General features: G+C 58.8%; 2 protein-coding genes across 2 annotated transcripts; both read left to right on the forward strand.

Annotated features, from left to right (window-relative positions):
- The first annotated feature begins 1,032 nt into the window (after nucleotides 1–1,032).
- On the forward strand, nucleotides 1,033–7,424 carry LRRC15 (leucine rich repeat containing 15). The gene is given in 3 exon segments (XM_055817549.1): nucleotides 1,033–1,449; nucleotides 4,093–5,507; nucleotides 5,509–7,424. Coding segments are annotated over 2 exon segments (1,734 nt in total). The 5' UTR covers nucleotides 1,033–1,449; nucleotides 4,093–4,097; the 3' UTR covers nucleotides 5,833–7,424.
- Nucleotides 7,425–8,481: 1,057 nt separating this feature from the next.
- On the forward strand, nucleotides 8,482–25,616 carry LOC106112528 (uncharacterized). Its single transcript, XM_055817382.1, has 4 exons — nucleotides 8,482–8,610; nucleotides 9,552–11,197; nucleotides 12,542–12,592; nucleotides 15,039–25,616. The coding sequence occupies exons 1-4, from the start codon at nucleotides 8,599–8,601 to the stop codon at nucleotides 17,875–17,877; spliced, it is 4,548 nt and encodes a 1,515-aa protein (XP_055673357.1). The 5' UTR covers nucleotides 8,482–8,598; the 3' UTR covers nucleotides 17,878–25,616.
- The last annotated feature ends 440 nt before the right edge of the window (nucleotides 25,617–26,056 follow it).

The raw sequence follows: 26,056 nt of genomic DNA on the forward strand, positions 1-26,056 counted from the left end.
TGCAGAGCGTGTCCGCGCTGCTGTGCTGAGCTCTCACACCCTCTGCTTCTCTCCCTTGGGTGTAGCCTGGGGCAAGTGCCTCTGTGCTCACCTCGGGAGTGTCTCCTTCCTCTCCCCGCTGCAAAAGTGGTGCACGGGCTTGTGCCGTTACTCAGCCTTGCTTTATCTTTAGGGATGTCTTGAAAACAGACTCATCCTTCCCAGCCAGGAGTCAGACCCAGGTTCCCCACGCCTGGGTAGAGGCAGTTGGGTCTTTGGCAGGACTGTTTCTTGGGCTTCTCTGAAACGTTGGGCACTCTGAATGGCTGTAGGGACCATAACCTGATGGTCCTGGGGGCCGGGTGTCTGAGGGTACCCACCATTGCCTCCCTGTTCCCCCGACTCCCCAGAGCAGCACTGCTTGGAGGAAGCTGAGTGCGACATTCCTCTGTCGGACTGGGCTTCGGGTAGTGGTTTTTCGGAAGTGCTGGGGTTTAATTTCTGTGTTGCCTTGCTGAAAAGCTGTGTGCTTCTGGGATGAGTCAGAGCAGGCAGGAGCCCAGCAGCGCTGGCGCTGGCAGCAGGCAGACAGAGCCGGCGATAAGGGTGCGATAAGGCCACAAGCACCCTACCCTCATGCCAGGGCTGCAGGGAGCGGGCAGCTCCCAAGCCCGTGTCCTGACCTCCAGCTGCATTGCTGTCAAGGAAGCAGGGAGTTTATTTAGGGAACCACAGTGCTGGGAAAATCTGCTGTGTCAACAGTGTGAGCTGAAGCACTTGCGGGTGGTGTTTTCAAAATGCCCCTTCTCTGTGCCCACATGCCTGGGCTTTGCCCCAGGAGCAGCCAGGGAATGGGGCCGGGGGGGGAGGGGGTAGCCCCAGCCTTGGTGCTCGCTCCAAGGCCAGGCAGGGGTCCACGGCCATCCGACATGTCCCATGGCAGCCGGGCTCCTCACGCAATCTGACATATCAGTGGTGGTTTCCTCCAGCTGAGGTCCCACTCCCTACCCTCTTCCCACGGTCCCTGTTGCCTTTCTCCGAGTCTGGCTGGAAACTCTTCCCTCCATCCCTGCAGTCTGCTGTTTATGCTGGTTTGGGACCCTCTTTGAACAGGGTCCCGGACCCCCGCAGCACGCTGTGCCCTCCCACCCCTCACAGCATGGCATGCGGCACGTGGGGATGGAGGCAGCCTTCCTCCCCCTCGCCGGCAGCAGCCCCATGCTGTTCCCATCTTGAGCAGCTCGTTAGCACTGGCTGTGGGACCTGAGCAGGGGCTGCTGTGGCTGGTGGAAACATGGGTGGGCTGAGACAGGATTAGACATGGTTAGGGAAATTCCAGCTGCCCCGTGGTTAGCACGGGGTTGATCTGGCTCAGGGAAGCCCAAAGGGGCCACGCACGGTGGCTGTCCTTGGCTGCTTCCTCCCCAATATCTGTTCCCAGTGACTGCTGGACTGGAGCTCCTAGGAGACGTAGGCAAGGGGGGGACCTAGGCTGGGTGGCGGGGACCAAGGGCAGTCCTGTGCACCCATGTGGGGCTGGAGGGGGCAGGGGAGGGGTGGCAGCAAACGGCCCTGAGCAAGTGGGTGGGACGGGCTCACACCTTGTTTTCCAAACACCCCTTGGTGCTGGGCTCCATCACCCGTGTGTCAGGGTGCGTCACTTTGGGGTGGCAAAGCTGCCTGCAATTGGTGCTGAGGGGGCTCCTCGGTGCCTGCAGGCACGGCAGTGCTGGTGGGAGGCACGCTGGCTTGCCAAGGGCTCTCTGAAGCAGCCTGGCCTCTGGCTGGCACCAGCAACAGCGCTGGCCCCTGCCTGGTGCCTGCTCCCCGGCTGGGCTGGGCGAGGTACCTGTGGGGCAGAACCCCAGAGTGGGTGATTGTGGGGTCCTGCTCCATTTGTGTCTGGGTCCAGGGGGAGCGAACGAGAGCTGTGACCCTGGGTAGGGTTGGTGTGCTGCCTGCACTGCGCTGGGGCAGGGTCAGACGTCCTGACACTTGCAGGAGCCACAGCCAGGGGCAAGCACTGTGCGTGTGCACTGAGGCGATGTACGGTGTGAACACGTGCCAGCAAAGGCAGGATCATGCCCAGGGGCCTGGTTTTGCCTCACCTGCCCCCACAGGTCAGAGCACCCAGCCGTGTCCCACTGGGGACCAGGGGGGATCTTGGGGCCGAGCTGCTACCTGGGTGCTGGCTAAGCATGTTCACGGGGCCGTCCGCTTGTCTTCAAACAAGAGCACTGGGGTTCAGGAGAGGGAAACCCAAAACTCCATCCCTGAGACGCTTGCTCTGTTTGCTGAGGAAATAGGAGTTGTAAGCAGCTCTGCTCCAGCGCTTTCCCTAACCCGGACGCTGCCCCTGTGCTGATTCATTGATTTGGACGGGTTATATACTGGGAGGGGAAGCATGAACCACACTCGGCTCTCTTGCCAGCACGGAGCTGTGCTCACTCGGCGCTCGCAGCTGCAGGACACTCGGGTAAGTCTCCTCTCCGCTACCACCCGTGTGAGCAAACCCGGGCTCAGGGGACTCCCAGAGCAGCTCCAAGGGGTGGTGGGGTGGTGGCGGGATCTGCACGTTCAGCATCTTCTGATTTGATGGAGATGTTTGTCTTGCAAGGGTTCTCCAAAAAAGCGAGACCACTTAGGCATCGTGGGAGCTGAAATAGTTACATAGGCGACATATCTTAAATAATAACCAATAGAGAAAATTAAGGGGGGCAAAGTAACATTTAGCAGGGCTGAAGTTAGGGCAGTGGGATGCTGAGGGTCTGAGCAGTAGGGAGTATTCAACCCCTTGGTCTGTAATCTTTTTGTCCCTAGAAGAAAAGAGATTAATTGTTTTCAGCTGCCTTTCCTGAAGGGTGCTCCAGCGTGGATGCTCACTGAGCAGCCTTACCAGGCAGTGACATGAGCAGGGCTTTTGATGTGCAGAGTGTTTGGGGAAGTTTATAAATGGCTTGCTATAAACAAAGCCGTTCTTGGATGCAGATTGTTTCCATATGGGAAACATAAACCGTCCTGGCTTGTGGAGGGTTCCTCCCTCCCTGCTGGAGAGCAAGCATGTTCCCTGGAGGAAGCCCAGGGTGGAGGGCAGGGGCTGTGCCCCCGCACCCCCGGGGTGCCGTGCCAACCAGGGCACCGTGCCCAGACCGCTGTGCTGCCAGGTTTGCCCATCTGGCTGAGCGGTGCTCTGGGCCAGGAGAGCTACAGGTTTTCTCCCTCCCTCGTGCCACTTGAAGCTGCTAACAGGGTGCTGCTCCACGCCAGCCTGGCACAAGGTTACTGCTTTAATCTAGGGAGGGAGGACGCTCCCAGGCCAGAGGAGGGAGGAGATTGTGTCTGTGGTGGCCATGCTTGTGGGGTGATGGAGGACCTCACTGTAAAGCCCTCACTCTCCCCAGGCTCCCCTGGGCACTACCCTTGGGACCAGCCACACCAGACACCCCTCTGTCATGGCCAAAATCAGCCAGGGCTGAGATCTGCTCGGGATGGGGTGCAGACAGGGCCACCCCCATACCCAGTCTGTGCTGGGGAGCTGGCAGAGCGTCCCATTGACCCAGGCTCCTCCAGGACTGAAGCTAAAGCACACCCAGGCAGGGGGTGCCCATGCTGCTCTTGGCTCCGCAACAAGAGCTCAGAGCTGCTTACCACCAGGCAGAGCCAGGAGGGTGCTGGGGGGGAGCACCTTTCTTCCTGCCCACACCCAGCATCTCTGGGACCCTCTTGGCTGTGGGTGCCACAGGCTGGCCTGTGGTGCCAGGAGACCAGTACCGCTGATAGCAGCTCACCACGCTCGCTGCAAAACAGGAAACCACACTCCTGGCGAGGGGGAGCCAGGGGACGCCAGGGATGCCACTAATAGCTGTGGTATGGCAGCCAGGAACCACGGCCCCTGGATCTGTCCTGCTCTGCACTCCTGCCTGGGCTGTGCCCAGCCCTGCCTGCCCCCAGGCTTCCTCGCCCACCCTCCTCTGCCTTGTTGCCATGCTGGGGGCAGAATGGCCACCACCTCGGTGACCTTTTCCAGGGAGAAAGTAGCACCCACTCCTGGCAGTGGCCCTGGGAGCTGGGAAATCGCAGGGGCTGAACTCCCCTCCTTTGTTTTTGCTGCAGGCCCAATGGAGCACAGAGGCTGGCAGTGGTGGCTGCTGCTGCTGGTGGGCAGCCAGCTGGCTGGTGGCCAGTGCCCAGAGCAGTGCCAGTGCATCCGCACCGCTCAGGTGGAGTGCTCCGGTGCTGGCATCACCGCAGTTCCCAGCCCCATCCCTGCAAACGCCATGACCCTCCAGATCATCAACACGCGCATTGCAGAGCTGGGTGATGCATCCTTTGGCAACGCCTCCCTGCTGATCGGGCTGCGCATTGAGAAGAACAACCTGTCTCGCATCAGCCCTGGGGCCTTCCAGCACCTGCCTGACCTGCGCTACCTCAGCCTGGCCAGCAACAAGCTGCAGGAGCTCCCTGTGCAAGTCTTCGAGTCCCTGGGCAAGCTGGAGTCTCTGCTTCTTTCCAGTAACCAGATCCTCCAGGTTGAGCCTTCCCACTTTGCCCACCTGAGCAACCTCAAGGAGCTGCAGCTGCATGGGAACAACTTGCAGCAGCTGAAGGAGGGGGTGTTCGACCAGCTCACCAGCCTCACCAAGCTCAACCTGGCCAGGAACAACATCGACCGCCTGCCGCGCCGGGCCTTCGAGCGGCTGGCGCGGCTGCAAGTGCTGCGGCTCTATGAGAACCGGCTCCGGCAGATCCCGGCAGGTGCCTTTGATGGGCTGCCGGAGCTGCAGGAGCTGGGGCTACACCAGAACCAGCTGGAGACACTGTCCCCGGAGCTGTTTGTGCACAACGGGAACCTGCAGAAGCTCTACTTGTCCAACAACCTTCTCACCGCCCTGCCAAGTGGCATCTTCTTGCCCCTGCACGCCCTGGCCAAGATCACCCTGCACGTCAATCGCCTGCGGGACATCTCCCCCAGCGCCTTTGGGCCCATGCCTGACCTGCGGGAGCTGTGGCTCTATGAGAACGAGCTTTCCACCCTCCCTGCTGCCGTCTTCAGCAACCTCACCCAGCTGCAGCTACTGGTCCTCAGCAAGAACCGGCTGCAGTCAGTGGTGCCAGGGGCTTTCCGAGGCCTGGGGGAGCTGCTGGAGCTGTCACTGCACTCCAACGCCCTGCGCCGTTTGGATGCCCAGGCACTGGAGGGGCTGCCCAAGCTGCAGAACATCTCCCTGCACCACAATCAGCTGCAGATGCTGCCACGGGGCCTCTTCGGGGCCACTCTGGGGCTGCGGCACTTGCAGCTGCACTCCAACGCCCTGGAGTACCTGCCCGCCGGCATCTTCTCCCCACTGGCTGCCCTGCGAGAGGTGAAGCTGCACAACAACTCCTGGCGCTGTGACGAGGGCATCCTGCCTCTGCGGGGCTGGCTGAAAGACAACCCCCACAAGGTGGGCGAGATACCCCCGCTCTGTGCCCAGCCTCCTGCCCTGCGGGGAATCCCTATTGCCGGGCTGCTGCAGGACCAGGTCCTCACCTCCCGGCCCCCCCACTGCCTCCCCCCATCCCAGCAGCTCGCTCCCCCCTCACCCCTCTGAGGTGGCATTGCCGGAGGGTGCCCGGACGGAGCCCCCCATTGGGCTGCCAGTCTCCCCACGGCAGGAGCAGAAGGAGGAGGAGGAGGAAGAAGAGGAGAGGGGGCAATGGGGGCTGACACGCATGCAGAGCGGGGTGGTGGTGGCGGTCATCGTGCTGGTGTGTGTGGCCCTGCTCACTGCTTTGGTGGCACTGGTGGTCTATGGCTGTAGGAAGAAGAGCCACGTCGTGCTGATGAGGATGAAGGCGCCCAACGAAGCCTGAGCACCCGGTAAACCCAGGGGGGAGCGATGCTGGCAGGGCATCCCCTCCCTATGGGGTCAAGGGACATGACAGTGGCTCTGCATCAGCTGCCCTGGCTGATTGGGATGGGCCAGCATCACTCTGCTGCGCGTCCCTCTGTCCTCTGCTTTGCCCTGCTCCTGCTCTGCAGCAGGGTTTCCCCCGGGTGACCTCCCATGGCTGCCCTCTGTCCCCAGCCACTCCTGCCTCCAGTGCAGCCTCTGTGCTCATTCCCTGCCCAGGGGGCAGCGGCTGGGGTGCGGGGTGCTGAGAGGGACCCCTCCAGCAGGGAGCCACACCCTGGCTACGATGGTGCTTACCCCAAACAACAGGACTTCCCCATCCTTCACCTTGCATCACCCCCTCTAGCACTGCTTACCTTGCACTGCCTGCTGCCCACCCCAGCCCCTCTTCCCACCCCCAATCTGCCCGCAATGCCTTCAGCCTCTGCCTCTGCCCGTGCAGGTGGGTGCTAGCGGTCACGCAGGGCCAGGAGCTGAGCTGGCACCATCGCCCCCAGCACAGCTGCATGTCCTTGTGCCGCTTTGTAGCTCGCCTGCATCCAGGTGGGGATCCCGGCGGGGCTGGGCTGGCACACCCCAAGTGACTCGGCTGCATCCAAGCTGCCCTCCCTGCCTTGCAGGCAGGACAGGCCAGAGCACCGCCAGCATCTTCTCCTTCTGAGCAGCCTCCTGCCCACCCCGCCTTGTGCATCTCCTGCCAGGAGTGCCGCGGGGCAGCGTGCTGGTGTCTGGGTGCAGCAGCAGCCCCCGCAAGGCCTCACTGCAACCTGGTGCTAACTCTCCTCGGGCCATGCCCCTGCCTCCAGCACCCTGCCCCAACCCCATGGGTGGCCAGGGGGCTTGCACTAGCCCCTGCTGTGGGGGAATTACAGGGGTGGGGCAGTGGGTGTGAAGTGTCTGCCAGGGGCTGGGAAAGGCTCCTGTGCTTGTGCCCAGGGCTCCTGGAGCATGCCGGGGCTGCTCCTGCTGCACTCCATCCCTGGTCCTTGCTGCCTCGATATCCTCCTGCCTCCTCCATCAGCTAGTGAGCAGCCTGGCCCTGCTCTGCTTGGCAAAGCTTCTTCCTCTTCCTCCCTTAAGTGTCCTCCTGTATGTGTGCAGCCCTGCTGCCTGCTCGCAGCCCACAGGCAACGGGGATGCTGGCAGTGCACAGGGGTCAGAGGGTCGGGGGGTCAGCAAGCGCCGGTAACTCTGGAATCTGTAGATGCGTGCTGCGCCATCCCCTCGCAGCATCTACACCCAGCAGCCACCCTGCCTCCTCCAGCTGCAGCACGGCCATGGAGGGGTCCAGCTCACCTCTGTGTGCAGTACAGCAGCACCAGGCTGTCTGGGGATTGCTACCATGGGATGAGGGTCACGTTTGGAGTGCACCCCATAGTGCTGGATACTCACAGTGCTCCAGGAGCGCCGGCACAAGCAGCCCCATGCTCGTGCACATGATGGGATGCTCTTCTGGGCTGGGACCTGCACAGCGACAGGAGACACAGGACTGTGCTGTGGGGCTGTTGGGTGCTGCTCTGTGACCTCTCCATTAAAGTGCAGTTGTCCACCCTCAGTGCCATAGAGCTCTTTATTCACTCCGCTGCAGTGTGCAACTGGGGAATGACCCAGCAGGGACAGGAACTGTTTGATTTCCATTCGTAAGATGTTTATGTTGAGGAAAAGCCCATACAGGCTGGTGGGCCTGGGACGGGGGTAGTGGGCTGTGGCTGCAGAGCCTCTGCCCGTCCCTGGGCTCCAACCTGAGCTGAGGGGCCAAGGAGGGCTCAGCCACCCCACAGCAGCAGGATGGCTTTTGGAGAATGAGCTGAGACCTCAGCAAGTTTCTCAACGGAGACACTGCCTGCCTCCTGCACAGTCTTACTCCCCGGGGCAGAGTGCTGAGGTTTTACTGAATGCCAGCTCAGGGTGGTGGGGAGCTCGCTTGGCTCCCTTCAGAGCTGGCTGCTGGTGGTTTGTGTCAGCTGAGTTTCTCCATGTGTCACTGTCGGCTCCATCAGTCTGGCTGAATGCATGTAAGTGTCCCCTCTCCTACCCCTGGGGGTTCTTCCATGACCACTGCCACCCCAGCCTGTTCACCATTAAGGTGGTGTAAGCTGCTCCCGTGAGCAGGTTGCAAGCTCCCAGGGAGTCAATCTGGTCCACAGGTCCCTCTGGCCACTCCACCGCTGGCTGGGTGCGCTCATGGGCTGAAGAACACCTGGTGCATCTCAACGTGATGGTCCCAGGGTGGTCCCCTCCCCACGGCAACACTTTGCCTTGTTAAGCTGTGCCTGGTCCCCTCCCTTGTGGAAGGAACATTGCTACCACCATTTTCCAGTGAGATTTAATAAACTTCAGGGGGTCTCTTGGTGGGGCTGCTGGAAGCAAGTGTGCTGACCTCCATATGGGACTGGTGCCACCCATGACAGCAGTGCCCTGCTACTGTCCCTGGGCCAGTGGACGTCCGGGGCAGGGACCCCACTTCCCTGCTGGGACCCCACTTTCCTGCTGGGACGCTCACTGGCGGCTGCCTCTGGCCTCACCTCCAGTCCCTCTGGGGCTGGGTTATTTTCTGAAGCACTCCAAGGACACGGGTTGTTGTTGTCGATAAGCAGCGAGGGGCAGCTCCGCCCCAGCAGGAACAGCTTGTCAGCCAGCTTCCCATCCGCCCCAGAAAACACTGTCCCATCTCGGCGAGCAACGTCCCTGCAAACCTGCCCCAGGCTTGGTGGCAGTCTCCACGATGCCACATTTGGTAAGTGGTGGCCACAGGGCTCGGGTAGTTTGGGGGGCCTGGGATGGGTGGGAGCCACTGTTGGCTCTGGTGAAAACACATGAAATGGTGGAAAGGAAAAGCCAAGCGCCACACTGCTCTCAAGTGCTGGCATAAGCCTTGGATACCCCCACTTGTGCTGGGGTCTGCAGGTGGGCATTGCTGTAGGGTGGGCAGCATCCCCATCACGCAGCAGCACTGGCATGCATCCCAAGTAGGGAGGGACTGGCAAAGGTCTGGAGGCTGCTGTCTCATAAAATGCCTCCAGTGGGCTGGGAACAGGTATTTGGCCAAGCTGAGTATCCCTCAGGCATTTTGATGCTTCTTTGGTTGCTTGCAGAGAAAGAAGTACTTGATGGGCCGTTAGAAATACAACCAGTGGAGTCCACTCCTTTTGCCACTGAGTGCAGAGCTGCCCTGCAGCATTGTCCCCACCACCCAGTGTGTGCAGCACATCCCCCTGTTTCACATGCTCCCCTACCCCACAGCTCAGCTTCGTGCGCATAAGACATCTCATGAGGCCACAGGTTCCCCCCAAGACCCCCATAGGACAACACGGGTCTCACCTTGGCCGCTGCTCTGCGAGATGTGGGGACCTTTGGTGAGGGTGGCACCGCCCCGGTTGTTACAGGGTGGGCTGGAGTGGGACTGGGGTGCAGGGGAAGAGCCCCAACCCACTACATGGGACAGGTGGGGAGAGATCTGGGAGGAACATGCTCCTCGTTCCTGCAAGGGGAGTGCTGGGGTGGTGTGGGTAGCTGGGCCCAGAGGGATGCCCATGGCCGGGGCAGCTGCCCATACTGGCAGTGCTCCAGAGGTTGCTGCATTTCTGGCTGCAGAAGCTGCTTCCCCATCAGCACCCACCTGTGGGTGCAGATTTCTGCCTTGCCGAGGCAGGGGATAAGGTCTGGCTCCTTCTCTAGTGCAGGCTGGTGGTCCACACACTGCTGGGGCTGGGGTCCCTGCTGGTGGGGGGGCTGCCGCCACCCTGCCCCCCCACCTGCCAGTGCTATGACACCTCTAAAGTCTTCTGCTCAGAGGAGAGGATGCAGGAGATCCCGGCAGGCCTGCCAGGGAATGCCACCCAGCTCTTCTTCGTGGAGACAGCCCTGAGCAGCATCCGCAGCGGGGCCCTGGGCTCCAGCACCGCCCTCACCAAGCTGGTCTTCCTCAACAATGACATCCAGGAGCTGGAGGCAGGCGCCTTTCGGGGGCTGCCCAGCCTCGCTGAGCTGGAGGTGTCGGGTAATCCCTTGCCAGCGGTCAGCCCGGGAGTGCTGGTGGGGCTGCCCAGCCTCAGCAAGCTCTCTCTAGGTGCCAACGCCATCCGCTCCCTGCAGCCCGGGCTCTTCGCCTCCGCCTGCCGCCTGCGGGAGCTGCACTTGCCGGCAAACAAGATCGAGGCATTGCCCCCCGGCATCTTCCGCCCCCTCCGGCACCTCCAGACCCTGGACCTCTCACAGAACATCCTGGCTGAGCTGCCCGCTGGGCTGCTGGCCCCCCTCGCCACCCTCCGCCTCCTCAAGCTCAGCGATAACCTGCTGGTGCAGGTGCCCCCCGGTGCTTTTGGGGCGCTGGGCCTGCTGGCCGAGCTCCACCTGGATGGCAACCGGCTGGAGGAGCTGCCGGCCCATGTCTTTGCCGGGCTGGGGGGCCTGCGGCGGCTGCAGCTGCAGCACAATGCCCTGGGCAGCCTGGCCCCTGACATCTTCGCTGGTCTCCCCAACCTCACCACCCTCAGCCTGGAGGGCAACCGCCTGGCCGCCCTGCCTGCCGCCCTCTTCACTGGCACCCCTCACCTCCTCCACCTCTCGCTGGCTCACAACCGGCTGGAGACGCTGCCCCAGGGGCTCTTCGCCAACCTGTCGGCGCTGCAGACTCTGGTGCTCTCACACAATGCCATGGTCCACCTCCCTGCCGGGCTTTTCCAGGGGCTGGTGGGACTGGAGGTGCTGCAGCTGAGCCACAACAACCTCTCCAGCCTGCCGGCGGGGCTGCTGGCTGGGCTGCCCCTCCTCACCGCCCTGGCGCTGGACCACAACCGCCTGGCCCACCTGCCCCCAGGGCTCTTCGATGCCAACGAGGAGCTGGAACGAGTGGGGCTGGCCAGCAACCCCTGGGCCTGTGACTGCCGCCTCACCTACCTCCTGGGCTGGCTCCAGGACTTTTCCAAGCCCCCCATCCATGTGCAACCCTCCTGCGCCAGCCCGGCCGCTCTCCAGGGACGGTCCCTGCTAGACGTCCCCCAGGGGCAGCTGGGGTGCCCAGGAGCCCCTGGTGTCCCCCTGAAGGAGGGCTGGCACAGGGAGCCAGGGGAGGATGCTTCAGGGCAATGCACCTACAGCAACCCCGAGGGCACAGTAAGCATGGCCTGTGATGCTACCAGCTGCCACCAGATCAGCCTTCAGCTTCCTCCTCCTCCTCCTCCCAGGCAGGCAGCAGGGCCGGGGCTGGTGTACCAGGGTGCCTGGGTGCTGCGCTCCCGCTGTGGCACGCTGCAGGTCAGTGTCCTTGTCACAGCGCAGAATGGGGATGAGGCCACGTCACCAGGTGTCCCCTCTGCACCCTAGAGCTCGGGCAGGCGCCTGCTTCTGCTCTGCTCTTGCATCGGCAACCCCTGAAGCGGCCTGGGGAGCAGCACCCTGGTCATGTTGTGCTACCCTTACCAGAGGCACTAGCTGCCACCGAGCTCTCCGCAAGAGCTGGACTGGCGGCATTCATTCTCCCAGCTATGCGTTTCCTGTGTATTTTAAATATAATTAAAATGTATCTATTACTTGTGTGCAACCAGTGCCCATGGTGGAGCGAGGAAACGCTGTTCCCCCACCTCTGCCTGCACCTCTGGGGACGTGGTGCATGCCGCTGTGGCTGGGTGGGACTCAGCTGGGGCCACGCGCGGTGGCATGGGTGCAGGTGCCCGTGGGTGGGAAGGTGCCATGCTCTGGCACGCTCACCTCTGCCCGTCATGGCTCTCCGGCCTCGGCTCCTGCCCGCTGCTCTGGGCTGCAGCCGGGCACTAACCCCCGGGGGTGCCCACGGGAGAGGTGGGCGAGCGCTGCCCACCGCCCACCAGGGGCACGGGCTGCCTGACTGCGGGGTGGGCTCCCACCCCCACGGACAAGCTCGGGGACCCGTGGGGACGCGGGGCGCAAAGTCCCAGCGGCGCTGCCCGCCCGGGGGTGGCAGGCTGGGTGGGTGCTCCGCTGAGAGAGCAAGTGTGGGTGCGTGTTCGTGGATGCGTGTCCGTGGATGCGTGTGCGCGGGTGTGCGCGGTGCGTGCCCGGCCCGCCCGCAGCGCCGCTCTCCCGGCCGTGCCGCGCCGGGGCGGTGCGGGGCGGTGCGGAGCGGTGCGGAGCGGTGCGGGGCGGTGCTGCTGCACCATCTTGCGGCTGCTGGGACACGGCTCTCCTGGGCCCGGCCTGCGCCTGGCCACCCACCCTCTGAGCCAGCCTCCCCGGGAGCGGGGGGCTGTGCGCGGCGCTGCGCTGCTTTTGCTGCTGGGTTGTGAGTCTCTGCCAGCCCCTTCCCCGCTGCTGCCCCACCGGGGGCCGGGAGCAGCGTGGAGGCTCCGTGCCGTGTCCACCCCTCCTGCCCTGGCGGTGGGCTGCGATCCCAGCCGTGCTCCGGAGTGCTGGCCCCATGCCCCCCGGTGGGCAGGTGGGCAATGCTGCACCCCAGACGCGGTCCTGCACAGCCACGCTGCCACCCCTGCCGCACAGGGGACCGCCACCGCGCCACTGCCACCTCGCAGGTGATGCTGGCTGGGCCATCTCCAAGCCTGGAGCAGGGATGCGGCGGCTGGCTGCGGCTCCCCAGACGGTGGCACAGCTGCTGCACCACAGCCTGGTGAGGCTGGTGTCACCCCCGCTGCGAGCTCTGTCCCCTCACACAGCCTGGCTCCGCCACCCTGTAGCCTGGCACCAAGTGGGGACCTGGACAAGTATGGCATCGACACTGGAGGGGGGTAGGCTGTTGAAAAGCTGAGGTAGTTCGAGTGTTTTTAGGTTGCCAGGGAAAGTATAAGGAGGCCCAGCAAGTACAAGCTGAGTCCTAATTAAGGCAGGTGAAAACTGAAGAACTCTTTAAATGCAATTAGTGTGATTACCCATTGGGAAGCAATGGATGCCTTCTAATTTTAAGTCTTTGCAACAAGCAGGGTCTTTCTTCCCACAAGACACCCTGTGCTGGCCAGGAGCCCTGGGTGTCACCACGGGAGGCTCTTTGGCTTGTGCTGGGATGGAGAGGAGCACAGCTCGCAGCCCCAGCCCTGCAGCAGGAGAGGTGTGGGGCTGAGCCCAGAGCCCGGCTGTCAGCATATCTGCCTGGGCACAGACGTTATCCCTCTTATAAGCTTAAACAAATGGCTTTAGAGCAGAACCTTTAGCTACATAAGTCAATTCCTGAGGAAGGAAACAGCTGGATTTTTTAATAGGAAAAGCTTTAAATAGGAAAACTACTTTCTGTTGTGTTGGTGGGGGTGGTGCTTTTGAAGCTGGCAGAGATATGGGTTTGCAGAGACCATCAGCTACAAAACAGGCTGGCCTGGAGATCTTCACATTTCCCTGGATGTGACTAGTCAAGTGACACCAGCAGATAACACCAAGGGAGTACATGCCTGTGTCCTCTCCGAGGGGTTTCTGCAATGGCCTCCCATGCCGGGGGCACAGCTCTGCTGCCTGCTCCCCGCCTGCCCCTTATCTCCCCACGCAGACCTGTGCCCTGACCTTGTGTGAAGCCAAGCCCTGTGCCTGAGCTGTGGATAAAGGGGTGGCCAGGTGGTGGGACCCCTGTCTGGTGGCCTCACTCCTCGCACGGAACGGCTCGCTCTGGCAGCTGAACTAGTTCACAAGCGCTTGGCCAAGTAAGTGATACAAAACTCTTTTTTTGCTCTTAAAATGTGCTGGGAGGGGTGGCTCTGTGGGCTGTTGATCGTTTCCGTGCAGCAAGGAGCAGGAGAGGCTGCAGTGCTGTGAGCTGGGGCTGTTCCTCTGTGTCCCTGTGCTGTTGGAGGGTGGGACGAGAAAGGGACCACGCCGAGGTCCACTGCAGCCAGATGGGGTGAGGGAGTGATACAAAAAGAGCTTTGCAGTTCAAAAATGTTTATTTTCATCCCCACGCACTCAGTCCAGCCATTCCCACCTGTGCATTTAACCCATTGTGGTGCAGCTGAAGTGAGCAGGCACTTTTCCACCCGCACCCCTGGCTCCTGTACCCCAGTCTCCCTGAGGACAGGATGGACAGGGACCAGCAGCAGCTCCTCCTCTGGGGAACCCCACAGACAACTGGCACATACCTCACCACCCATCGGTTTCCCTTCAAACCCAGCAGCTTTTCACCTCCCGTATTTGCTGACCTCTCACCATTTTTCAAACACCCCCACCCCTTTTCATAGCACGTTTACCCTCCCAGCATAAGATTTTTTTTCGTGGTCAGCTTTAATGGACACCCAAGAAGGAACTCAAAGCCTTTTCCATGGCTCCCACCCAGGGCTGTGAATCACAAGCTGAAAGCTATGTTTCCAGTACAATGCTCATGACCACTAAACCCCAGCTAATGTGTTAGCTGAATGTTTCCAAACGACTCAATGGAAGTGGTGGGCTTTACGTGGCTACTGGTGGGTGTCCATCAGTGACTTCACTTCCTAACTGCAGGTCAGAGCCCTAAATGTTACGTATTAAAGAGTTCATCTGTGGGCATTTCATAGTGTTTTAATGAGCCTTGCTCTAAAGCTTGGTTGCTGCTCACAGGTTAACTGTTTCTATCTGACAGAGCTGCATAACCAAGGCCAAAATATGATGCAATTAGCAAGAATCCCGAGAAGGAGATGCTTAGAAGCCGTGTTTTAAATGTCCCCCCCCTGAAATGAGGGAAGCACCAATGAAATAGCAAGTCCATCCAGCACAGTGTGGAAATTCTGAGTAAACAAGGTCATCTGGTCTTGGCTGGCTCCTGGGACCCTTGCTGATCCCTCATTAGCAAGCACAGGGCTGGCTGCTTCTGTTGTTGCATGAATGGGCTGTTGCCCTGCTGAGTAACTGGACTCGCTGGGGCAGTGCTAATGGGCAGCAGCACTTTGCCTTCTTCACCCAGACAGATGCTGAGCCTACAGTCCAAATGTGGGAGAAGGAGGGCCAGAGAACAGACCGTCCAGCCCTTGTCCCTCCTGGATGCCTCCCAGTGCTGAACCATGACCTGGCTCGCTCTCCCTCTCCATCCCTTGGTACCAATGACAGGGAACTCTTGTAAATGCCGTGTACATTGGCTGGTACAGTCTATCCCTCATAAAATGAGTTATGATATGTGAATAGAAGAGTCCTGAGAGCTGAACAACAGCGTGGTGCCACAGTTCATGAGCTTTGGACAGAGATGTTTTTGTTCTTCATAACTGATTTGTGAAAACTTTTTTTCAGGACAATGTACCAGCATTTCCTTTTCCTTTTCTTCCTCTCATTCCATCCCCATAAATGCCAAAATGAAATCCTAGGTGAAGATCCATATGAAATGCCCAAAGACTACCAGGAGGTCTACAGAGGGACAAAAAATGATGTCAAAGAGATCCCAAAGACTGCAAAATCCTTCATTTCTGAGATGATCTTTATGCAAACCAGCATCACTGCTATAAGGAAAGGTGCCTTCAGGTACATGCCCAACCTGATCAAGATTTTGTTTATTGGCAACAAGATCAAGACAGTGGAACCTGGAGCCTTTGATAATTTGGACAAACTGAGAGACTTGGACATCTCTGGTGCCTCGTTAGAAGAACTAGCTGTGGGTACTTTCCAACACCTCCCAAGCTTGCGGAGGCTGGAGCTGAGAGACAGCCACCTCAAATATATCCCCAAAGGCCTGTTTGATGGGCTGGAAAATTTGGAAGAGCTCTCCCTGCACATCAATGCAATCCCTTCTCTTCCTGAAGGTGTCTTTGATTCTCTCATCAATCTAACATTTTTGGACTTGGCTAGAAACAGGATCACGACTCTTCCTGGGGATGCCTTTAGCAAACTTTCACGGCTGCAAGTCCTCCGGCTGTATGAGAATGAGTTGCAGGACCTCCCAGAGGGGCTGCTAGACAGTCAGACAGGGCTGCTGGAGCTCAGCCTCCAGAGGAACAGGCTCAGGGCTCTGCCACCCATGCTCCTGAAGAGCCTGCCTCACCTAGAGAAACTCCTCTTGGACAACAACCTCATCAAGGCTCTCCCACCTCAGGGCTTTTTTGCTTTAAACAAATTAAAGCTGCTGACTCTGGGTTCAAACCGCATTACAGAACTCCCCTGTGGCCTTTTTGACACCATGCCACACCTGCAGGACCTGGACTTGGGCAGGAACAGTTTGGCCACGCTTCCAGACAGCATCTTTGTCAACCTCACGTCTCTTGGCAAACTTATCTTGTCCCACAACCAGCTAACAGCCCTGCCAAGAGGAGCCTTCACTGGGCTCAGCAAGCTCACGGAACTCCAGCTGGACAGAAATCAGCTCTGTGCTCTGGATGATGAGGTCTTTTCTTCCCTCCCAAATCTGAAAACCCTCAACCTTCAGAAGAACCAACTGAAGAGTGTCCCTCGAGGGCTCCTGGACCCCCTGAAGAAGCTCAGCTCAGTGTATCTGAGTGGGAACCCATGGACATGTGACTGCAACCTCTGCTACCTGCACAGCTGGATCCTGGGCAACAGTGAGAAGGTCAGATTGTCCACCCAGGTGTCATGCAAGAGTCCACCCCACCTGGCAGGGCAAGCGGTGATATCACTGAGTGATGACCAGTTAATTTGCCCAGCTACTCTGCCTCTTTCAGATTCTTTTACCCCATCTCTGCCATTCACCTCCACATCATCACAAGGAATGTCAACCTTGGTGTCACTTGGAGCCTTGCCCACTGCAGCGCCAACCATACTGTCACTGGCAGCCTTTCCCATCATGGCACTACCAACTGTGCTGTCACCTGTGGCCACCTCTGCCACGTTGCCACCCACCCCATCAGAGGCCTCCTTCACCACTCCATCACCAACCATGCCATCTAAGGCCTTTGTTACCACTCCATCATCATCTCTGCTGCCGAAGGCTTCTATCACCACTCCGTCACCAACAAATGTGCCCAAGACCTCCATCACCACACCATCATCAATCATGCTGCCAAAGGCCTCCATCACTACCCCATCATCTGCCGTGCTGCCTGAGATCTCTGTCAACACCCCATCATCAACTATGCTGCTGAAGGCCTCTATCGCCACCCCATTATCAACAAATGTGCCCAACACTTCCGTCACCACACCCTCATCAGCTGTGTTGCTCAAGACCTCCATCACCACCCCATCATCAACTGCACTGCCCATGGCCTCCATCACAACTCCATCACCAGCTGTGCTGCCTAAGGTTTCCATCACCACACCATCACCGACTGTGCTGCCAGAGACCTCCATCGACACCGGATCACCAACTGTGCTGCCAAAGGCCTCCATTGCCACCCCATCATCAACCATGCTGCCCAGGGTTTCCATCACCTCCCCATTGCCAGCTGTGGCACAGGAGGCCTTCAGCCTGTGTCTAACTCCAGCCATCACAAGCCTAGAGCCTCCTGGGGCCACCAGCCCAGAGCCTGCACTGTCCACTCTAGTTTCTGCCACCACACTGCTGCCAAGCAGCCCACTGGCAGCCACCACTAGACAAGTGTCTCCTGCTCTTCTGCTGCCCACGGAGAGGCCAGCCACCATCCCACTGGGGACACCCAGCATCTCCCTTGTCTCAGCCCCTGCTACGGCACTCTGGCCACCTCCCAGGGCTGCTGTGCCAGGTGTGGTCCTGCTGACCTCACACTGCCCATCCCACCAAGCTCCTGCACCAGGCAGAGACCATGCCACCACGTGGGGCTCATCCATGGTTGGCACCCAGCCCACTCCCACAGCCCCCCGACATACTCCAACTCCTGCAGGCACCATCCGGATCCCAGCATCTCCCGCTCCCCCCACACCAGACCACAGCAGCCCCTGGCCAGCCTCCCCACCCCTGGTCCCCAGCCGGCATCACACCTGGGGCTTTGCCCTGCAGTCCAGCCCCCGGTACTGCTGGGCCTCCCTGGCCCTGAGCCTGGCCACGCTGGTGCTGCAGGTGGGCTGCACCCTGCTATGGGGGATGCTCGCCCTTCTCCTCCACCGAGCCACCTGCTGCCGGGGCCACCCTGTGCCACCGGTGAGGCTGCTGAGTCTCCAAGCCCTGGATGCCCCGGGACCTGCTGAACAACCCCGGGCGCCGCTTTGAGCTTTGCTGCTCCTGGGCAATGGCCGTCATCCTCCTTTGGAGCCTGGAGCCCTGCTGGGGTGCGTATCTCCTGGGGCGCGGACTGTCCCCAGGGGTGGGTGTCCCAGCACCCAGGCTGTTCGGGGCCGCCTCCCAGCTGGCCCCTGGAGATGCTGCGATGGGGAGCCTGTGCGTGGTGTCACAGCCTGACGGGCCCTTCTGCCAAGCGACACTAGATGGCATCCCGACACAGGCAGTGGCTGCCACCGCCTGCCCAGGGCCAGCGGGAGCAGTGGCGCTGGAAGCACCGCACCGAAATGCTGGAGACCCCGCAGCCGGCCAGGTGGGACCTTGCTGGACCTCGGGCACGGCCAGCTCTTGCTGCAGGGTCTGGTCGGGGTCCCTGCCTGCACCTCCTCCCCATCCCGGGCAGGTACCCAACAGAGCGCCAGCAGTCCTTGGGGAAGGACATCCCAAGGCATCCTGTCCTGCGCCCAGGCTTCTTCCCTGTGCCACATTATGGGAGGTGTCAGTGCCTGTACGTCCATCATGACACTGACCTCATCGCCTCTCTTTCTCCATTTTCTTCTCACTGGTATTAAAGCCCCCCCTGCATCTCTGCTGTGCACTGAAGGGCTGGCGAGAGGAGTACTTGCATCCCAGGGCTGTTCTTGCCGTGACCTGCTGCAGGGGATGCTTGTTGCTTGCTGGACTGTGGCGTCCCCAACCAGCGCCAATCATCAGGGTGCAAGACCAGGGTTGCACACCCTCTTGCAGACAGAGGCAGAGTGAGACAAGAGACATATTTTTCTTTCCCCTCTTGCATCTCATGTCCCTAAAAACCTCTTTGTGATGCCACCTGGCCTCTTGGGAAGAGTGATGTTTGGGCATGGCTGGCCATGGTAGTTCTTGTGCCATAACCTCACCTGATGCTGAGCTCCAACTGCAGGCTGGGCACCAGCTCTCTGGAAGCTCAGGAGGAAGGGGCTAACTCTCCTGGTAACTGAAGGGCTGATGTGTTGACTTCACGTCTGCAGTCCCGGGCTATCGCCAGAGCCAGGAGAGTGCCAAACTTAAGCAAAAGTGGGCGTTTCTGCGTGTTTTCTACCATAGCAGAAAGTGCTGAAAGTTTCACTGGAAAGCTTTAGCCCAGAAGATTTCTGAGCTAATGAATGAGATTGTTCCTTGCTTTTGGTGTCTGGGTACTTTATTTTGCTCTGAGCTCAGCATTGACCTTGCCCTGTGCCAGGCAAGCTGCTCCCAAATTTAATGACCCTGGTTACTACAGTGTTGCAGGTGTCTGTCTTCAACTCACCGCCTTTGCCGACAGCACCTGCTCCGTGTCCTGCCCTGCTTTTGGGTGCCCTTCCCCAGGCATGGGGCATAGGGACTGCCTGGCTTTGGGGGCATCTCGGTGGGAAAACCCCTGAAAATCAACAGTCAGGACGTGCTGGGCAAAGAGCTGCGGGGAAGCGGCTTAGAAGCCTCCCGGCCGGAGAGCCCCAAGTGCCCCAGCTCCCCTGCCTGGTGCAAGACTAAGGGAGGGGGAAAGGGGCTTTGTGTTTGAGTGTGTGCCTGCAGCTATGCGTTAGGGACCTGGATATATGTCTTTGCTAAGAGCCTGTGCAGTGTTACTGGCTCTTCGGCTGCTCCTTGAAGTCCTGCTGACGGCTGTGAAATACGGGAGGCGAACGCGGGGCAGCACATCTGGGCGGGATGGAGCGAGCGGGGCCAAGGCTGGCACGGTGGGTAATGAGACACAGATGAGGGGGAGGGAGTGTTTTTCCTGGCAGTCCAGATGGGCTCGACTTAATACTTGATTTAGAGGGTTTGAAATGGGGGCCTGGCTGCTGGGGAACAGACCCCGAGCATTTCCCGGGGCGGGGAGAGGGGGGGTCTCCGCTGGCTTTTCAGATATTTAATGGCCCAGTGCAGTCTAAACAGGGAAGTACTTCGGGGTGAGATTAGCACAACATAATCACATCTTAAAAGGTCTTCAGAGACACAAGGCACGTCCGCTCTCATATTAATTACTCGTTATTAATAAAGCTGGGGTCAGGCTAGAGGTGTTCGCTCTGGAGTGTGCTGCTTCCCCTTCTGCAGAGCGGTGGTGGATCTGAAAGCAGCACAAAGCCCCACAGCCTCCACCTGTGCCCGTCCCGCTCTGGAAACCAAACGGCCAACATTCCTAAAGCTGCCTTTAAAAATAATTTGCCCCATAATACCCCGAAAAGGCCACATCTTTCTAAGTGCCCAGAACACCTTTGAGTGCTGTAAAATAATAATAGCCAGGGTGTTCTCAGCATGGGAATTTCCTGCTATGATTGATTTCTAATTTGCAACGAAAATGCAGCCGCTCGTGTTCCCAGAGCCAGGCTGGTGCAGCTGGCTCACAGGCAGGAATCAGCTCCCTCGATCCCTGTGGGGCTGATCCCTGGAGGGCTACAGCTGTGCTGGGCTGGGAGGAATTAGCAGCTGTTCCTGTTTGGCCCGGCTCGCTCTGCTGTCCCCCCAGGAAGGAAGGGGCTGAGAGGTGGGTGGGATGCTGGGCGTCCTGGGGGTGATGTGCCTGGGCAGTCTGTGGGGAACATGCCTGGGTTTGCCGATTGCCGAGCAAGAGCAGCCAGAGAGCACCTGGGGATGGGGCAGGGCATGGGGGATCTGCACCGGGGAGACCAGTGCACAGGTTTGCTGCTTTGGAGCTTCACCTTGCCGCAACGCCAAGGAGAGACCTTCCTCCCAGCGGGGAGGTGCAGGTGTCCAGGGAATGCACAGCCCCCAGTACACCCTCCTCACTCTGCTGTGGGCGGCCTGGGCAGCCCTTTGCAGGACAGCCATTGTACTGAGTAGCACCTGATGATTTTTTTAATCCTTGGATTTCTCTGGTTTCTCTGAACTCAGGCAAGATTTTAGCATCCACAGCACCCTGTGGTGAGGAGTGCCCAGGATTGCCCATGCACTTAATGAGGCAGCACCTCCCTTTGCTCTCCCCCTGCTCACTCCTTACACAGGATGCTCTTGGTCTTGCATTGGAAAAAAAAGGTGAGTGTCCCTATGTGGCATCTCCAGGCTGCGTGTGACACCATAGATCTCTTCCCAATATGAGGTCCTCATAGTTAGCCTCAGGTGACAACCAGTTAGCAGCAGAGACAGGATACTATGCATGCATGTCCTTGAGTGGTGCTGGGACCAGGAGGGTCTCCAGGATGGCCTGTGAGTCCCACAGCTGCCACTGGCTCTCTTCCTGCCCTGTGCAGGTGAGCCATGGTTCCCATAGCCCTCTCACTGGTGCTGTGGTACTGACTTGTAACCCCTTTGCCCATCAGCCCCACCGGGAGCTCCCTGCGCTGCAGGTGCAGTGGCCTGTCCCTGCCACCTTCCCCTGGTCCCCTGCCTGTCCCTGGGGTGCCCTGTGGGCAAGAATGGGGCTTGTGAGCAACAGCCCTCTCTTGTGACTGGTGGGAAGGGGGGCAACACCTGCATGGGGGGATTTGCACAATAACCTGGGTAGGGAGCAAACCTGGAGGAGGAGTTCCACTGCTGGCTCACTGCTGGGAACCTGCCCCAGCCCATGGCTGTGCTGTTGTGGATTCCTCCCTGGGCACCTGCCTCGTGTGCTGGCCCCAAACACGTGCCATTGCTGTGCCAGGAGCAGCGTCATGCTGACCGCTGGTGTGGGTTGAGCCCCCATGTCTCTCAAGACTGCCTGCCCCAGCAGGCTGAGGGGCTGGGCGCTGGCTGCTCCATGCGCTGCGGGCAGGGCGAGAAGGGGCTGGCTGGCATTGTGTCCCTAGGAGCAAGGAGGTGCTGGCAGTGCTGCCTGGACAGGTGGGATGGGCAACATGGGACCTGCAGAGTGAGCAGCTGAGCTGGGGCAGCTCCCTGGCAGAGGCGCCTGTGTCTCCTGGGATTAGCCAAAGGACTGGCTGGGCCAGCATGTCTGGCACCCGCTGGGCTCAGCGGAGGTGATGGTGGCTGGCAGTCATTGCTCAGTGTTGCTGCTGTGCCCCCTCTATGCTGCTGGTGGTTTTGAACACCAGCACCGCTCCTCCATGTGTTCTCTGCACAGTCTGTCTGTCCCTCCCCATCCTTCACCCACAGCATCCCCGTCAGGTTGTGCCTTACCAAGAAGCCCTGTGAGATGCATGGGGCAGGACCTGAACTGGGACATTCATTCATCTGCTTCGGCCTTGGCATCTCCCAATCCTCCTGCAAAAGGGCTGCAGCCACATCTCACCAGGGCAGGGGCCCAACCTCCCCCAGGGCAGCTGGGGCAGCGGAGGACACCCAGGCATCGGTGTTGAGGTTCGAGGGGGCACAGGGCTGGCACCCCCAGCGTTCCCTTCCTTGGTCTGCCTGCATCACGCCTTGTGCTGCACATGCTTTTACCCAGGATTTGGGCAGGGCATGAGTGCAAGGGCAAGGAAAACCAGCCGGTGCCTCCTCCCCTGGGCAGCAGGAGAGCTCGGAGGGGCGGAAGCTGCCTGTTTGTTTAAGGTGCAAACAAGTGCTGTTAATCTGCTGCCTGTTTGTATTTCTTTAGAGCCCCCAGGCGCAGGGGGGTGAGCGGAGATGGGGTCTCCCCTTTGTGCGGGGGCAGGGTCAGGCTATTGGAAGTGGAGGTGAGAAAACACAGAGGGGCAGCTGGAACCTGCTTTGGGAGGGAAAGATTTTTTTCGGCTATTTATGATAATTAGTGGGAAACGTTCCTCAAGCGTTTCAGATGATTCTGTAATGAAGTTGGGCAGAATGTTCACGCTTTGTTCCCCTGGAACCATTAAAAATCCCCCTTCTTTGGCTGCCTTAATGCAATGCTGAAAAGGCACAATGGCATAAAAGTGGCTCTGGGCAGGGCGGCACGCCTCCTGCCCCACCAGATAGAGCCCTTCAGAGCCCAGATTTTCTGGGTTATAAACCTCAGTGCCTGCAATGTTCATGCAAAGGCTGCTGCAGGTCCTGCACCCGGGGCTCTGTCACATCCCTGATGCCAGCCAGTGCACGTGAGTGCCAGCCGGGCAGCACCACCGATGGCGGCATGCTTGTGGGGAGCAACAGCTGACACAAACACACCGGAGTGGGGAAGGGCAGGCACAGCGAGGAACGCCATCGGTCCGCTTTTATAGAAAAGCTGCTTTGGCCCAAGGTTGTGCTGGGAGTTTGCTGGGGTGAAATGCTGCGCTGGAAGGGGACGGATCCCTCTGCAGGGGGAAATGGCGAGCTCAGCCCCAAGGAAAGATCTTTTGAGACAGCGCTGTTCTGGGCCAGATCCTGCCCTGCCTGCCAGGGTCCCCCAGGCACCTGCACAGAGCAAGGCATGCGAAATCCAGCCATGACCCTTTGGGTGGATCACTATCGGGCTGCAAGAGCTGGCTTATTCTCCTCTTGCTTTTAGCAGTGGAAGGATTCTCCAGAATAATAAGTAATGAAAAAAAAAATCCACCTACCTGATCTCAGGCATTTATCAGCACTATTTCCCCAAGGGTGATGTGTAAAGCTAATGGCAGCTCTCCTGTTAAAGCCATGATAAAAAAGGGGAAAACGGCAAGAGCTTTCAGTGTACTGGTAGTGGCAACTAAATGTGACACTTCTCGGTGTCCCCATCAACATTCCCATCCGTTCCCTGTCTGATGAGCTCAGGGTCCCAGGCTGGGACATAGGGCTGCAGCTGGCAGCAGGGAGCTGCTCCCCTCCTGCTCCACCTTCGGCTGGGTGAGGGTGGCTGGGGACAGGCACCTGGTGCAGGCACCCAGCAGCAGTGCAACCCTGCAGTACTGTGCCTGCTGGCCACGCACCTTCCTGCCTGTCCACGGCTGGTGTTATTTAGACGGCGAGCACTAATGGGGATCACGTCACCCTTAATGCCCACCAGCTGCCCCATGACTGGAGCTGATGTGGCCCACTAAGGCATAAATTCATCAGGGGAGGAGAGGTTAAGGGCTGGGAGCACAGTTCTCCAGGAGCTGCTCCATCCCTCCACCTTGCCTGCTCCTGCTGTAAATAAGGAATCATCTCAGACCCTTCTCTCAGTGGGGGAGAATTTGCCAATGGGATGTTGGAGCTTTTCTTGGTGGTGGGATAAAGGTACCTGTCGCCTCCACCTGTCCCTGCCACTGGCTCACGCTGGGAGTCTGGCTGGGAAGCTCCGTGATGGCTGTGGGGCTGGTGACTCTGGACAGTGTGGGAACAGGCTGGGAGGGCTCCTGGGAGGAGTGGGAGGGCTTTCCTTTTCCCAGAGATAATGCATGGCCTGGACATGCAGTCACCAGCAGCAGGGTGACACAATGAGCCCAGCCGTGAATAAGCTGGAGCCCTTTCCTCCAGCTTCTGTTATGGCAGGTCCTGAAGCGCCACTTGAATTATGATGCCTTTGCCAGTCCCTCTGTCTGTCCCAGCAAACATTTTTTGGTAAAATTAGATACACAGTAAATCTTCTCTGGGAGCTGGGGCAGAGGTATTTGAACATCTGCTGGCACTGGGATGGAGTATTTGGCTGATGTATGTCTGCAGGCAAGGGTGATGGGTCCTGGGCAAGGTGTGGTGCATTTGGTCGCGGAGATCGGGACATAGGTGTTAGGGTGCTGCCTGCATCATGCTTTAAGCCTCTACACCGAGCCAAATTGCTGTTTTTGCAAAGTTCACCATGGGAAACCAGCTATCTCAATGTGTAAAGGTGATGATAAAGGTGAGCTTTGTGGACCATGGCAAGCCCACGGCTTCCCAAGCAGCACGCAAGAGACACAGCCTGTCTGCTGGACCAGGCAGCTTTGGCATCACCCCCATCCCTGCCGGCACACCTCCACCCCTTCACTCTGCTTCCCCACCAGGTCCAGCGATTGCTTTCCAACAAATTATTTCCATAAGCTCTAGGCAGTGGCCAAAGACAAAACCTCAGGTATGGAGTGATGGCGTGCTCCTGACCTTTCCCACCACCGGACAAACAGAGCCAGCAGCACGAGGCAGGCGCACAAAGGCACTGCGCCGGCCAGAGCGCTGACCCCGCCGTGCCACAGATACCTGCTGCTCCACCACAATGGCCCCGTGGCCCCGGACGGCCTGCCGGGGCGATGAAAAAGGACCCGAGATAATAATGAGCCTGACTACCACTGCTCTCTTCAGAGAACCGAGTCAACTCCTTGGGAAGAAAGAAAAAAAAAAAAAAAAAAGAAGGAGGAAAAAAAAAGAAAGAAAAACCCCTCTTGGATAATAAAGAAGTAACAAATAAAGACTGAAAGCCTATAGAAGGCGTCTTAACCCAGCAAAGAAAAAAAATGTCAACATCTGTGGAGCTGTCTGCAAAAACAGACCGAACCCCTAATGAATACCCTCTAGAAAAGGCATTCACTCGAGGAAAGGCAAAAGGCTACATTTTTCTATGGAGGTATAAAGATTTTGATGAATCTGCCCTTTCCCTTTCCAGTGCAGTTGAACCAAGCGCTAATGTTCATCTTCAGCTGTATTAAAGGGTGCGGAGGGGGGTGGAGGGGGGAAGAGTCTTGATCTGAAAGCTTATGAGGAGGGTGGATTTAGGGAGCCTGGATAGATGTCTGAGCACTAAAGCAAGGAAGAAAAGCAACAGGCATTAGAGAAAATACTGTTTAACAAGAGTTTCTTTAGTCAGCCCATTTGAGCAGAGATTGGTGTGCCATAAATGTAATCCTCTTAGTGCTGACTTAAACGTGTTTGTACAAAACAGGGAAATATAATATGAATGTAATAGTCACGTTTGCTAAAATGCTTAATAAAAAGACAAAAGTCCTTTATTTTGATCTTCAGCTCTGGTGCGGGCTTGGGGCACAGCAGATGTTTTCTCAGAAGTCTGCTTGAAAAAAAAGAAAGAAATTCAGAATATGGCTGTGTCCTGGCCGGCTGTGCCGTGCAGCACTGCCGCATCTGCACCGAGCTCATTGCTGGCGATGCCAGCCCTCGCCTGCCGAGCCCCCGGGCTCCCCAGTGTGCGAGGTGAGCCTCCGTGGGTTTGAACATATAAACACTTGAAGAGGAGCCGTCAGTAAACAAGATGTGTTTCAGGTGGGGAGGCATGGGCAATTTTCTTTGCTGTCCCCAGGGGATCTGCTGGGGGAACAGCGTTAAGGCACAGTCCCCCAGCTGGAAAGGTGGCAGCTCCTCCCGAGCTGGGCAGAGTTTAAGTCCTGGGCTGTCAGATTCAGATCCAGACAGAGCTGTTGTGGAGAGACCATAG

This window comes from Falco peregrinus, chromosome 12 (assembly GCF_023634155.1).
Source record: "Falco peregrinus isolate bFalPer1 chromosome 12, bFalPer1.pri, whole genome shotgun sequence".
Taxonomy (NCBI): Eukaryota; Metazoa; Chordata; class Aves; order Falconiformes; family Falconidae; genus Falco; species Falco peregrinus.